Source organism: Helicoverpa zea, chromosome 8, assembly GCF_022581195.2.
Source record: "Helicoverpa zea isolate HzStark_Cry1AcR chromosome 8, ilHelZeax1.1, whole genome shotgun sequence".
Taxonomy (NCBI): domain Eukaryota; kingdom Metazoa; phylum Arthropoda; class Insecta; order Lepidoptera; family Noctuidae; genus Helicoverpa; species Helicoverpa zea.
In genome coordinates this window covers 7,204,546-7,218,362 of record NC_061459.1, presented here as the reverse complement: position 1 = coordinate 7,218,362, position 13,817 = coordinate 7,204,546, and the positions used below count along the sequence as shown (strand labels likewise).

General features: G+C 38.3%; 1 protein-coding gene across 3 annotated transcripts in view; it reads left to right on the top strand.

Annotated features, from left to right (window-relative positions):
- Positions 1-13,817, top strand: part of LOC124632198 — a 28,595-nt gene that overhangs the window by 6,338 nt on the left and 8,440 nt on the right. For all 3 annotated transcript variants that reach the window (XM_047166909.1, XM_047166907.1, XM_047166908.1), the window contains exons 2-8: positions 9,944-10,067; positions 10,825-10,963; positions 11,207-11,354; positions 11,439-11,543; positions 11,682-11,816; positions 12,114-12,327; positions 13,189-13,378. In XM_047166909.1, coding sequence (XP_047022865.1) covers positions 10,004-10,067; positions 10,825-10,963; positions 11,207-11,354; positions 11,439-11,543; positions 11,682-11,816; positions 12,114-12,327; positions 13,189-13,378 — 995 coding nt within the window. In that variant the 5' untranslated portion in view covers positions 9,944-10,003. The remainder of the gene's footprint in view (positions 1-9,943; positions 10,068-10,824; positions 10,964-11,206; positions 11,355-11,438; positions 11,544-11,681; positions 11,817-12,113; positions 12,328-13,188; positions 13,379-13,817) is intronic.

Here is a 13,817-nt window from a genome sequence, read left to right as displayed (position 1 = left end):
CGACTTTGTCATCTATTTAATGTTTTTTTACGTAATAATACGTGTAACATTTTTGCCACATAACTTAAATGCAGACTTATTAGAATCACTACTTTTATCCCTATGATCACGCCTATTGCGGTTCAGTTCTCAGCGTTTTGTTTAGTCCAATTTAATTAAATATATGGAACGTTTCTAATGTTTATCCGTATTCCGTTGTTTTCAAGTCAACGGGCCCTTAAAATTCAATATCAGACGGTTCAGATCTTTGATTTTGCTGACCCCGTAGTCGCTGGCATAAGGGACAGGATCCGCGTACGAAGTCGCGGGCAGAAGCTAGTGTGCTAATAAAAAGTTTGGCGGTTGGCTCTGCCACCGTAATCACCATGACAATATAGCATGGTTATAAGAAACATTATTCCACGATACACGTGGGTTGGGCGAGACAATAACCTTATATAATAGGTACTTATAGTGTACTTATAATGATTGCCAAACTTAATATTAATGGTGCCTACAACATTTACTGACATATAACTACTACCTTCTGAACCCATAAGTATACTTACCTACACAATTAACTAAATATCAACATTTACAGATTACCATTTTTTTCGGGAAAAGCGAGTCAAGTATTTTGAAAGTTCCTGAAATATGAAAACGCAGTTTTCCCTTTAAGAGACGATTTAGAATTATACTTAACTACTTACTTTCTTTGTAGGTACCTAGTCGATGGATCTATCTCTTTAAGTTTGTACAACATATTGATAGGAAAATACTGTTTTATTAATGTGACAATAATAAATCATGGCCTAAGTTGTCAGGGTTCAACTGATACCGAGTATATAGTGGTTAAGTATACTAAATGAATCACTCACATTCATGACAGTGTTTGTAGTTTTCTTCTTGACTCCAATAAATGAGCTGCATGTTACAAAAATAACAATGATGCTGTTGAGCAATGCAAGTCTTGTGGACACCCACGTTGACTTATTGTTATTTAAATGGTTATGAGAAGTTTTAAGATAAAGATAACAGTAAAGTTGCAGCTTAAGGTTTTCAACATAATGTCGTATGAACCGCCGTGTGAGAAATGCTTTGAAAATATCTTGCTCTCATTTTCAGTAAACTTGAGTTAAAACTGAAAATAGCTGTCTTGGAGAGTTTATGTTCCTCAGCATTACCTGCATTTCTTTGTATGTATGTACTTAAGAAGGTAGGTGAAACAATACGACGTATGGCCCAGATGTTCGCAGCGTGACGGCGAGTTCTTATCGGTGCAAAGACGCACCCACCTCCACTCTCCCTTGAGTATTATAATATGTATCGTCGCGTCTCGCCACGACCGGACATGACAGTTCAATGAACTGCCAATTCACAGCCATCTTACTCATTCATTTATTCTAATTATTACCTTCTTCCGTTGAATTCCATATTTATATTTGTCCATGAGACAGTGGGAAATGCAAATCAATAAAAAAATCTTTTTTGCGAAATAATCACCTAGGTGTGTCGATTAAAAAAACCGCAGTGGCAGTCTTGATCCAAGATGGTGTTAGGGTCTTCTTATATAAACTATGTCCAAAAAGTAGTAGGCAGGCAGCTGCTATTACCCGTTAAGGAAGTCAAGCTCCCCAAAATGTACTTTGGCTGTAATCAAGACCTATACCTACATATCAATCCCAAAACTTCTTTCTGCGAAATAACTACATTTAATTAAAAACGGTCACTATAAAATTAAATAGAGCACTGAGAGCACACGGAAGGCTAGCCTAGCGGGAATGTTGGTGAATAGCCAAATTGCATCATAGTGTCGCGAAATCTACGCGCTTTAGGTATAATGCAGCATTACTAGGTACGCCCTATGCAGTCGGGTATGTAACTATATAACCCATCAAAATTATGCCAATTTGTAACTGTAAAATACCGCCAAATGCCGCCAGAACATAGCTGTCATTTATTTTGCGCCCGTATGACATTGTTCATACATTTAAGGTTAAAGTTTATCATAATGAAGCAGTATATTTACGTGTACCTACATAGTCTATTCTTACCACATGCCCACGACAGAATACATTTATAACATAGTAACGTGCCATATTATACTTAGAAAGCATTCAAGGAAAATGTATTGTAAGGAAAGCAGATCCAAAAGACCTGCAGGTTTGAATCTCTCATTAGAAAATTATTTTAGGGAACAGATGAATATAGTCCAGTCCCCTGTACCCTACATCAGTCGTTTTTATATACTTTTGGTACTTACTACAACAAAGAAATCACTTTCGCAGTGAAAAAACAATTGCAGGGTCTATATGCTTATGACTGGCTTTCGTCGCGGGGAACTTTTATATTGAAAATGGTGAAGAAATAAAATTGATGAAATAATACAGAGTGCCTCCTTAGCTGCTAAAGTACCATTTAACCATATTAGCCCTAAGACAATTTTGTAAGGCAATACTGATGTTATGTAGGTCCTTTTCGTGACTAAGTATGGCAATGACGAACGTGATTTGAAATTATATAGTCAATCTGCACCGCTACAAATTGTAACTAAGCTATTTGAATGCACGCTTCGAAGAATTGCAGCTCTGTTAGGCAAACATTAGACTCTATTATAGTTGGTGTATTTATTAATGAAGTTTTCAATGTAGGCTATATCTAACAGGAAAGCGAGAGCATAACTCTCGCTTTCTGACCTAGCCCTTCGTTATGCGAGCATGAGTAAGTACGAAGTCATCGTTTTTATAAATGACTGCTTACATCAGAGTCGTTTACATCATTCTTGATTGAATTATAGTTTGATGGTATTTGTAAAGCGACTGGCGGGGGCGTCAGCGACTCGTTCGGGCACAAGGCAGCAACAGACCTTAGCCGATTATAGCGGTGACGCCATCGGTCCGAGCAAATGTCGGCACAACTATAATATAACAACACGGCATGGCTCTAAGTCTGTAGCCGTAAGACTCAGCTCCTTAAACCTGTCCCCATTCAGCCGGTCAAGGCACGTTCAAGGTGCTGTACTTGATATTGTATTGTAAGTAATACGTGGAATGAAACTGCTATTGTTTCATTTGCGATGCTGTCAATTTATTTTAATAAATAAATACCTACTTCATTATTTATTCATCGAAGACACTGATTTTCATTAATGCATTGAGTGCAAATAACAAAGCGCCTACCCAATTTAGTGAAAACTTAAAAAACTGTGTGCCTATCTATATTTTTATAAAAATATTTATTACAGGAACCCAGAAATAGATAGGAACATTTCGAACGTGTTTGTGTAAGAAAGATAATGTTTCTAACATGAATTCATAATTACAAACAAATGTTGCTTCAGTAGTTTCATACGGATCATGGAAGGAAGCTAAAAATAAACAATTATTAAATATACGAATTAGATGGATTGAATACTATTAAGTAGGTGCTTAGTTACGGTTTGTTATCTTGAAGTATTTACATTAACATTAGGTTACCTTTAGAAATCGCAACAATAACATAAATATGTACCTACATCATGCTCCTGGGATGACTACTTTTGTAACGAAGGCATAAGTAGACTTACGTAGGTAGACGACTCTATCTTTATTCATATCTTGGATATAAGTATTATTTGAATGCTGTTTATTGGTATGAGACATTTTTCACAACAGCTATTTTTTACCAAATGTCGCAATATATTTTTCTGTCAGGTAAATCCGTATTATAAATGATAGATATTTCACTAAATGGGGATTTGAAATTGATACCTTTGAGTTGATTTCATTTAGTCAGGCGACCAAACTTTCATTTATTGCGTAGATCAATTAAGGTGTCATGACTGGTTTATATGAAACGGTAAAGTATAACTTTTGACTATCTGCAGTGGATAAATGCAGCTTTCTTTTAACATTTTTTGTTCGTGTGGACTTGATATGTAATATTAAGCGACTTTGTTTTTTTTTTAATTTCGATGAGCCTGCTGGGCCGTTCAAGCTGTAAAATACTCTACTTATAGCACAGTACTGACAGCTGTGACAACTGTAACTACATACAGGGTTACTTGTAAGCAGACCGCATCCTTTCATGAGGTGATAGCATAGGTCAATACGGACAAATTTGACCACGGCATACACTGGGCAAAAGTTAACCCGTTTCAAGATAATCGAATTTCAAGATCAGTTGTCTAGTTACACGTATAAATTTTTATTATTAGTCAAAAGTCTCGTTTTTGTGGATTTTTGTGTGTTTTTGGATAGAAGATGAATCACATCACAATAACGAACCATAAAACTGTACAAATCACAGAGGAAATTATAGCGAACAGCAATTACTTTTTAGTAGCTATTTTCTATTCATTTTTTTTGGCAGAATACTTAAAAAACATCTACATTTATCTAGCTATCCAAAAAGGCACAAAACACACAAAAATCCGCAAAAACGACACTTTTAACTAATAATAAAAATTTATACATGTACCTAGACGACTTGTTAAGAAAAGATCTTGAAATTCGATTATCTTGAAACGGGTTAACTTTTGCCCAGTGTATACCATGGTCAAATTTGTCCGTATTGACATATACTATCACCTCATGAAAGGATGCGGTCTACTTACCAGTAACCCTGAATATTAAGCTAGTGAAAACAAAGTGTATACCTAAGCACACTCATGATACATGAACAGAAACTAATAAAATTACAGGTGATAAGGCAGATACCATACAACAAATTACATCATTACATAATCTAAATACGCTGCCACTACTGGCTTAGGTTACATAATTAATTCAATGCCAGGAATTTAGTAATAACTTACGTACCTACTTATGTACCTATAGGTGATTACACCGAAGTTACAGTATGGTGTGCCAGTTTCTATCGCTTACTTTATCGATTTTTCCTGCCACTTCGTATAATGGTGGTATGCTCGCTATGTACATAAGTCTATGTAGACATAAGTTACAATTCAACTAGCGATATAGAAACAAGTGGCTGGCCAGACTACAGTGAATTAAATTGGTCTGTCAACTCTGCCGTCTTCATTCAATCAATGTCATCGACCTAAGTATCTCCTTAGATCACGCATTGAGTGAATGGACAGTGAAGATGTGTAGCGTACATAGAAGTAGCTCTAGACATAGTTCAAATTCTTTGTTAGATGGATGGCACTTTCACGTCTATCCGCTCCTCGATCTACATAGTGAACAACATTTTCAATTACCCGAATTAACAACCATGAAAAACTTTAATGTGCTAAAGACATTTAGAGTTATTGGCAATTAAGTTTATTGCAGCTTTCACCAAATGAAAAAGTAGAGTGGATATCTACCGACTTCATTGAATATCTATCTATATTATTTTGAGCATTTGTAACGTTTACCATATAAATCTCAACATAGTATTGCCTCCTTACTTCCCAAATAGTACCTAACTGTTGCATCTTTGGTGATCCAATTTCCCCCTAACCAAAACGGCGTAGTTTTAATTTGATGTGCCTTTCAATCTTTGATTCTCTTGCCAGAAAATGACTTAGAAATAGCAGCAGGCATCATGATTATTCATAACGTTCGTTAACGCTCTTGTTGTTTAGCTTTTATTTCCTTTGGATGCATTGAAATTGTTAATGTACCTAACATTGAGTCATCAATGTAAACGTTTTGTATTCTGTATTTAGCTCTAGGTACTGACACAAATTATTCCTTTGAAATAATGTACTCACACCATGTGCAAAATCTTTGCTCCATTGTTGTTATTGAAGTCGTTTTTTGGAATTATCAAGAAAATCTTTAACGGTCATAATTTAAAGTACAAACAGCGGCTGACTGTGTCGTGACAGTTGGTTACGGTGCCTGATCATCATCGCAGACCGTTTTTAGATATGCGTCACCACTGCCACTGACAAACCGACACACATTCTAATCTAATTTATTTGTACACGTGCAACACATAAGTCTTATAATAACTTTTGTTTTGTCTCAAAATAATTTCGCAATGTCACTCGGCTTTGCCGAATTTAGGCATCGACCGTTGCCGTGCCCTCTCGGTGCTTATTCATCAAAGAGCCTTTAGACACGCAAACGAAATATGTAATTTAACATTAGGCTTTATTGTAACCATGTAGGACTAGAATATATTGAACTGCAGACTGTATAACTAGGTAAGTAAGTATTTACCTAGTAACAATTTATTAGGCCTATTTTTTTGGATGAGAACTGATGAGATGAATTAATTTATTAAAACAAACAGTTATCAATGAAATAATGTCAGTTTCAAAATTCTTGCATAATTGGCGGTTTGCCACATCCGAAACAGCATGTCTGTGAAAACAGCTGTCATGAGAAAGTATGGGACGGTCGTGTTTATGTTTACTCGATCGTAACCCAGTTACCCACACACAGCGATAACCAGATACCCTTTATAATAAGCGCCGAAATATCATGAGCCCAAAAAGTCGCCGGTCGACCCCTCTGAACTGCACCTTATACTTATTACGAATGTGTAGAAATAAAAGTTTCCGCTGTAGTTTATGCCACAAAGTCTACGTCCATACTTATGCATTAGCAAAACAAGTTTCTGGTTGTAACTTTGTCAGATTTCATTTAAAATAAGTCTTTATTTACACGTCCTACTAAGTATGCTAAGCTAAGGTACCTACTATCTAAACTAAAAATCATAACTGACAGGCCCGCCGCTAGCTGTTTGTTCGCCCGCGTGCAAAACCGATTATGCCGCCCTACGACTACATATTATACTGGGTTTTGTCAAAAAATATATAAGGGGGGAGGGGTCCAGGGGGTCCGGACCCCCCCGTCCATTCATGTCCATCTTACTTTTCCAACAGAAAAAAATATGTACCTACACGCACCGCTCTGATTGCAGAAAACGCACTTCCTTTTGGATACATAAATATTGCAATAGGTACATAACATATATTACACATAACTTTTTATTTACTTGAAATGCTCTAAGTCTTAGAGTAACCTAAGAAGTCCTGGATTAGCCCATTAGCAGACTAAGCAATTGCTTAGGGCATCAATGCAGTGCAATCATTACCCAAGTGGCCCCTATGTATTGAAAGATTGTGATTAATGGGTAGGTACCAACATAATGTATATCAAAGTGCTTAGAACAGATTATGGGTAACTTAAACTAAAGAACTTAAATATCTATAGCAATGTTTAATTTCAGTAAAATATGTTATTAATGGCTTTTGGTGGGTTTCCCGTTGAAAAAGTCAACGCATGAGACATATGTTATATGTAAGGAAGCGCGAGCGAAGCGAGCGCGAAATTTTTTTAGTCTAAGGACACAACACAAATAAAAACCACTGTAAATTAACAAAGCAAAGTCAAAAAGTAAAATATGCACAGAAATGAAGTGGAAATGTACATGAAGCCGCGAGCGAAGCGAGCGCGATAATTTCCTTAGAGTTTTCATGAAGTAAACATATCATAAAAAGCCAAAGTGAACAAAAAGCTATCACGGACATGAGCGAAAAATGATTTTTCAGCATTGAATGCCTCAACAATTAAACAAAGATAAATCGTAAACTTTTTTTTTCTCTACCAGTTTTTACTCTACCAGCGCCCTAGGCGAGATTTCTACGGCGCCCTCCAACTGCAATTCAAACCCATACGAAAAACAGAGATGTATGTAGTTACCGATTGCGCGAGCGAAGCGAGCGAGAATATTTTTTTATAGTTAACAAGTCGAAGCAAAAATTACGTAAAATGTAGCCCAATCGTACATAAGTTATTGCTGGTTGAATAATGCAAAAAGTCTTCTGATTGCGCGAGCGAAGCGAGCGCGAAATTTTTTGTTATATTTTAGAACTCAAAACAAAAATTACTAAAAATTTTGCCCAAACGTACATAACTCTTTGTTGATGATGGCGCCTATGTATTAAAATTTTGGGACTTAAAGTAGTACCGTAAATAAGAAAGTTCATATGGAAACTAGAAGTTACTTTCTTATTAATAAAAGAACTTAAAAACGACGCTCCCTTTTTGAAAACAACTGTAAAGTAAAGCAAGCCCGAAAATTTTTGAGTTTTGGATCACTAAAAGTCCTAAACATGTATAATAGAAATCGACTGTGAAGTGAAGAAGCCGCGAGCGAAGGGAGCGCGAATTTTTTTGAGTATTGGGACATTAAAAGTAGTGTTTCTTCGAGAATTTCTCAAATTTAACGCGGAATTAAACACAAATTCGCTTCGGCGCCCCTGAGACCGCGGCGCCCGGGTTATTCGCGCACGCTGCACCATAGGTGAAGATGGCCCTCATGCTATCCATTCATTTGGGTACAGTTCTTGTAAGTTGCAATCTTTGATGAAATTTAAAACAAAAATAGGAGTAACATTCTGATCAATGATTGGTTGGGGGCGCCTGCGGCGCCCCTTATATCCGGCGCCCTGGGCCGTAGCCCAACCGCGCCCTACCCTAAAATCGCTACTGATTGCGATATCTGACATGGAGGCGCGAGCGCAGCGAGCGCGATTTTTTTTGGGGATGCAAAGGATGAACCCGTCAAAATTGATAGGGGACGACCAAAGCGAGGGCGGCTTTTTCTGAAATTTTATTGCTAATCTACTCATCTATTTTTTGGTAAAAATATTTTTATTACGTAATTATGGTTTAATTTTGCCGTATGGGTTAATTTTGCCGCCCCCTAAATAGTGCCGCCCAGGGCATTTGCCCCCCCCTGCTCTCTCCCCCCACGCTACGCTAATGGTTGATCTTAAATCTTTTTTAATAATTTTTAATTTTGAAAATGATCATCAGATGTAACTGAAACCGGCAGTGTAAGTTATATTCTTAGCGCTATTGCTGTGTTCGGAAATATTAAAAATCAAATTATTGGTAAAAAGGTATTGTATTTTTTTAATATTACGTGATAGGTCGCTCGATTTGCCGCCCCCTAGGATGTGCCGCCCGCGTGCGGTGCACGCGCTGCACGCCCGCTTACGGCGGGCCTGATAACTGATATTAGGAAACTGGAAGATTTTGGAATTTTGAAACATCAAATAATAAACTAAATTAGAACTCCAATAAAAGAGCATAAATTATGCCAAGGAAACGATTTAATAATAAGCAGAGAATGAGTCAAACGTTATATTTAAAAACTGTGATGTAATGTCATATCAGCGAAGTTTACAAAATTAATGAAAACCAAATCTTAGTAATTAAGTAAGTAGGTCCGTATTGTCTGAGACATTGGCAAATAAAATAAGGAAATGAGAATAATCATACGTACGATATGTAAAACCATTCAGCTCACAACAGATTATCGCTTTCGCTGTCTTTGCGTCTCAAGTGTTACTAGAAAGTTAAACTGAATAACTTGGTGGGTGATATTTAGAACCACAGAACATTAATGAATAGATCTGGTACCTATATTATGATTTTGTCCCCTCGCCTCTTTGATAATCATTATGCTGATTGATGCATAAAGTTTTAGACCTTCAGAGATAAGATAGAGAGCCTTATTCAGCTATATTCATAACTATGTAGAGTCAATGAGTGTCCGGCTATCACGCAATGCTCCGTAAACTTTTTATGAGCACGTTTGTCCACTGTTGTGTTCAGGATGAGATCATTGTAACAGTCACCTCATGGCATCTATTTTAATGCTACAACAGTTGGCATTGGTTGTCACTATGAGACGCCGTCGGTGATGTAGGCGTTTAAATAAGTGACCGTGGCCCCAATTCACTAACGCGTTGCATTGATTGTTTGTGGTTTTTATACGTTTTTGTTAATTTGCATAGTCACGCACGCAGTGAAAAGAGTCTCGGTAGCTAGTAAATATCACCCGCTAGATATGTCTGGCGGGGTCGCATTCTTGTAGAATCCGATTTTACAAGAGTAGAATATTTATGTTCGTACGTTATTCATGACAGATACATAATTCTGACTTCTTACAAGCCTAAATTGCTCTGTTTTATAACTGCGACGATCAAAATTGCATGTTGACATTTTTGTTCCAGATACCTATACAAGATGCTTGAATAACTCCTCTGTCTCGAGTTACGACAAAAACAGCAACGATGAAGCAACTCGTCAATAAAAACCTTATCACGCTAAAATGCGTACTCTTCTGTTTTCTCTCGGGTAAGGTTTCAATTCTCTTAAATACTTATGTGGTAGGCAAGCATAATTTTATATGAGTACAGACAGTACCTAGAACTCCCTAGGTACATTACGCGGTAATCGATATCTTACAAAGATGTTATCAAAACGACGAATGCGTTCCTTCTTGTTCATGTGTATTGTGTACCTAATACCTATGTAAGTTTGTAGGGACCTAAGTAGATAGGTAGGTACACAGAAACATTCTTAACTCGCAACGTTGGAGGTCTACACAAAGTCTGCAAGACAAAACCCAACTGGTTTATCAAGCACACATAAAATCTTTAAATTGTAAATCACTTCACAGACTACAAATAAATAACCACGCATGTTTGCTCCCTTCTTGGGCAATGAAATAAGAACAAGATTGTCGTCGATCCCAGTTGGCTCGCCTATAAAAAGTGGTCCAAGTCATCACGGACGGTTAGGTAGCACACAGCCAATAATTCAAACTGCTCTGTTGCAACTTGCCTTCTAAGGAGCGGTGACTGCTACCTATAGAATGATTTAGGGACCGTTCACCTCGGACTTGCCACTGCATTGCGGCCAGCATGACCCATATGCTGCCACTTATTTCTTACAAACTCTTTTATTAAGATGTTTGCGGGCACGCAATTTGATAATTATTTTTTTCTGGCGCGAAACTCGTCAGTGTTGCTAATTGCGGTACTTCTTCAATTAACTTCAATAAATTCTCGTTTAGCCTTTATACAGTATGAAATTTGTTTTGTTTTCTTAGGTATTGGCTGCATTTTCCCGTTTCTACCACTGCACATTCTGGCAGTGGGTTTAGATGAGGGAGAAGCTCGCCTTATATCAGCTGTCGCGCCATGTATTGCGTTGCTTGGCCCGGCCTTGTTGGGGCCTCTCATTGATAAGTAAGTATTATGGATGGACTAATAGCCATCCATTGTTCCTTTTAAAATCTAGAAACGAATTAGGCATGTTTTGCAACAATGCTATCGGAGCTTTAATGAAGTCAACCTAACTGTGAGAAAAAAACTTACTCTACCTAGATTGTTACTTAATATACGCTATTAAAGCGAAATAGAATGCATTGCCTAAGTTTTTCTGCAGGCTTTGCAGGCAGGTTTGAATTGTAACAAACTTATTCCTGGCAGGTTGTCAGTGGGGCGCGGGTCAACCGGTGGCGGGACTAATCCCAGTGGGTCTGGACGCCTGCTGCGAGTCATCACAGCTGCCTGCCTTATCCTCAGTGCAGTCTTCTATACGCTTCTGCTAGCCGTGCCCTACACGGAGCGACATGAGGTAACAACAGCCTACGAAAATGAAAGACATAATTTTTTAACTCTTTGAAGCTTTGAATTTGTCATAACTGTTCCTATTCCGCAGGCTCGAAGACCTCAAGTCCTGTTTATGTGTGATGAAGACAGCGCTTACGTTATGCAAGAAGTTTGCAAAGAGGATATGCGTTGCAACCGATGGTCTGGGGAAAAGGTGAGTAAATAGCCGTGATGTTGCTATCCAGAGTTGAAGTGCTTGTCGTAAGACTATTCCATTCGAACAATCTCTTTATCAACAGAGCTATGTTATACCTATCTAACAGATCCTTAATTCTTCTTTGCTGCTTCGCAGACTGGAGTGTTGGCGGTGACGTCATGTGAGTACGGATGTGCGGACGAGAACATGACATGGGTGAAACAGCCGTTCACCACCACATCCACCACGACAACCCTTAGCCCTATGTACCTTAACGTCGCCAACGCTACGGTAAGTCAATAATTATTGGCTATTTTATGTAAAAAAAAACTTAAATACTCAACCAGCTTCAATCACAATGCTAATTTATGTTTATGATGTTAATTAATTGGGTTCACACTACAAAGGTACGGCGCTAATTGAACAGTTTAACAACTTTATCATATGAGTATGTTTGAGTGCAATGTTTCAAGTTGGATGGGGGGAGGCTTTTATCCAGCAGTGGACGTCTTTGAATGAACATTACAAGATGTTACAATTCAGAGCTCAGCCAATAAAATTTATTTGTTATTCTACTCAATTATACAGACTACGGAAGCACCAGTGACGGATAACGAGGAGCTGATCCCGCAGGGTCGGGCGATGCCCTTCGAAGTGAATCCCCCTCACTTCTGCTACAACGGCCAGTGTTTAGTGTACATGAAGCACGAGGCACGGCTTCGAGTGCCTCTGTCGTTGATAGCTCCGGAGCTGCCCGAAGACAATAGCACTGCTGACTCGGATTGGTGCACTTATAGGACAGGTAAGTTTAAGCATTTACAAACTATGATTCCATTTTTTTCATGGCGTTATTTGTAAAAGTCGTGGTGGCCTAGTGGGCAAAGAACCAACCTCTCGAGTATGAGGGCGCGGGTTCGATTCCAGGTCAGGCAAGTACCAATGCAACTTTTCTAAGTTTGTATGTACTTTCTAAGTATATCTTAGACACCAATGACTGTGTTTCGGATGGCACGTTAAACTGTAGGTCCCGGCTGTCATTGAACATCCTTGGCAGTCGTTACGGGTAGTCAGAAGCCAGTAAGTCTGACACCAGTCTAACCAAGGGGTATCGGGTTGCCCGGGTAACTGGGTTGAGGAGGTCAGATAGGCAGTCGCTTCTTGTAAAGCACTGGTACTCAGCTGAATCCGGTTAGACTGGAAGCCGACCCCAACATAGTTTGGGAAAAGGCTCGGAGGATGATGATGATGATGATTTGTAAAAACAGGGTCTTGATTCTGCTAATTTTACTTAAGGTACACGATTAATATCCAACTGACATCCAATCACGACTCAATTACGATTGAAGCGTATGTGGACATACCGCTATTTTTTCTTTTATATAGACGTTTTTATCCTTGTCTGTGATTCAATTGTGAACCATGTTGTCTGCAAATGATTTACGATGGCAATATGATTGTAGAGCAGACTACCCTATACAATAAATGGCAGACCAATATCAAACCAATGAAATATCATTGGAATACGGTCGGTCTTATATGTATTAGTAGCAGAATGCCCGCTGAAGTTAAAACTGCTATTAAGATTACATTGTTATCCAATTGTCAGCTTATTAAATTAGCAGAACCAGGCCCCTGTTCGTAATTCGCCTTATGCCAATTTTAGCTGGACCATCCCAGTGCCTGGTGCCTCCAAACCGCCTGGCCGAGGTGACAGAAGACGAGGACTGCAGACCTGCCGTGCGGTGCCAAGTGCTCGACCCTTACGACGAACCTGACGGTGTTCTAGCCGACGCCGAGTGCAGGCTGGTCATCGGAGACCCGAGCTATACCTTCTGGACTTACCTAGTTGTACGGTGAGTTAAAAAGGAGATATGCTTTTTGCTTAGGTTAACTGAAAGTTTTCAATGATGTCCTGATCTTCTTACATAATTGTTAAATGTACAAAAATTTAACCTACCAAAAATTCTCCCACTTTCTCACGTGACAACGATTCGTGGTAGTCATGATTAAGCCTAACGTATCCTTTTTAATAGATAGGTAAGTATAGTATACAGGCATAAACGTACTTATCGCGGAATGACAAAGACTTCATTCATTTATAAATGTAAATGTAAAATACAATAAAATAAAATACAGCTGCTGTGGTTTAGGTTTCAATTATTGTTTTTTTTGTTCCCAACAACTAATGGAACAATTAAAATAAGAGATAACATTGTTCCATTACTTAGGTACCAAGGAAAAAAATCTATTTCCACTGAAATCAATTTTAGTGCCACAATTCTTAGAATTACC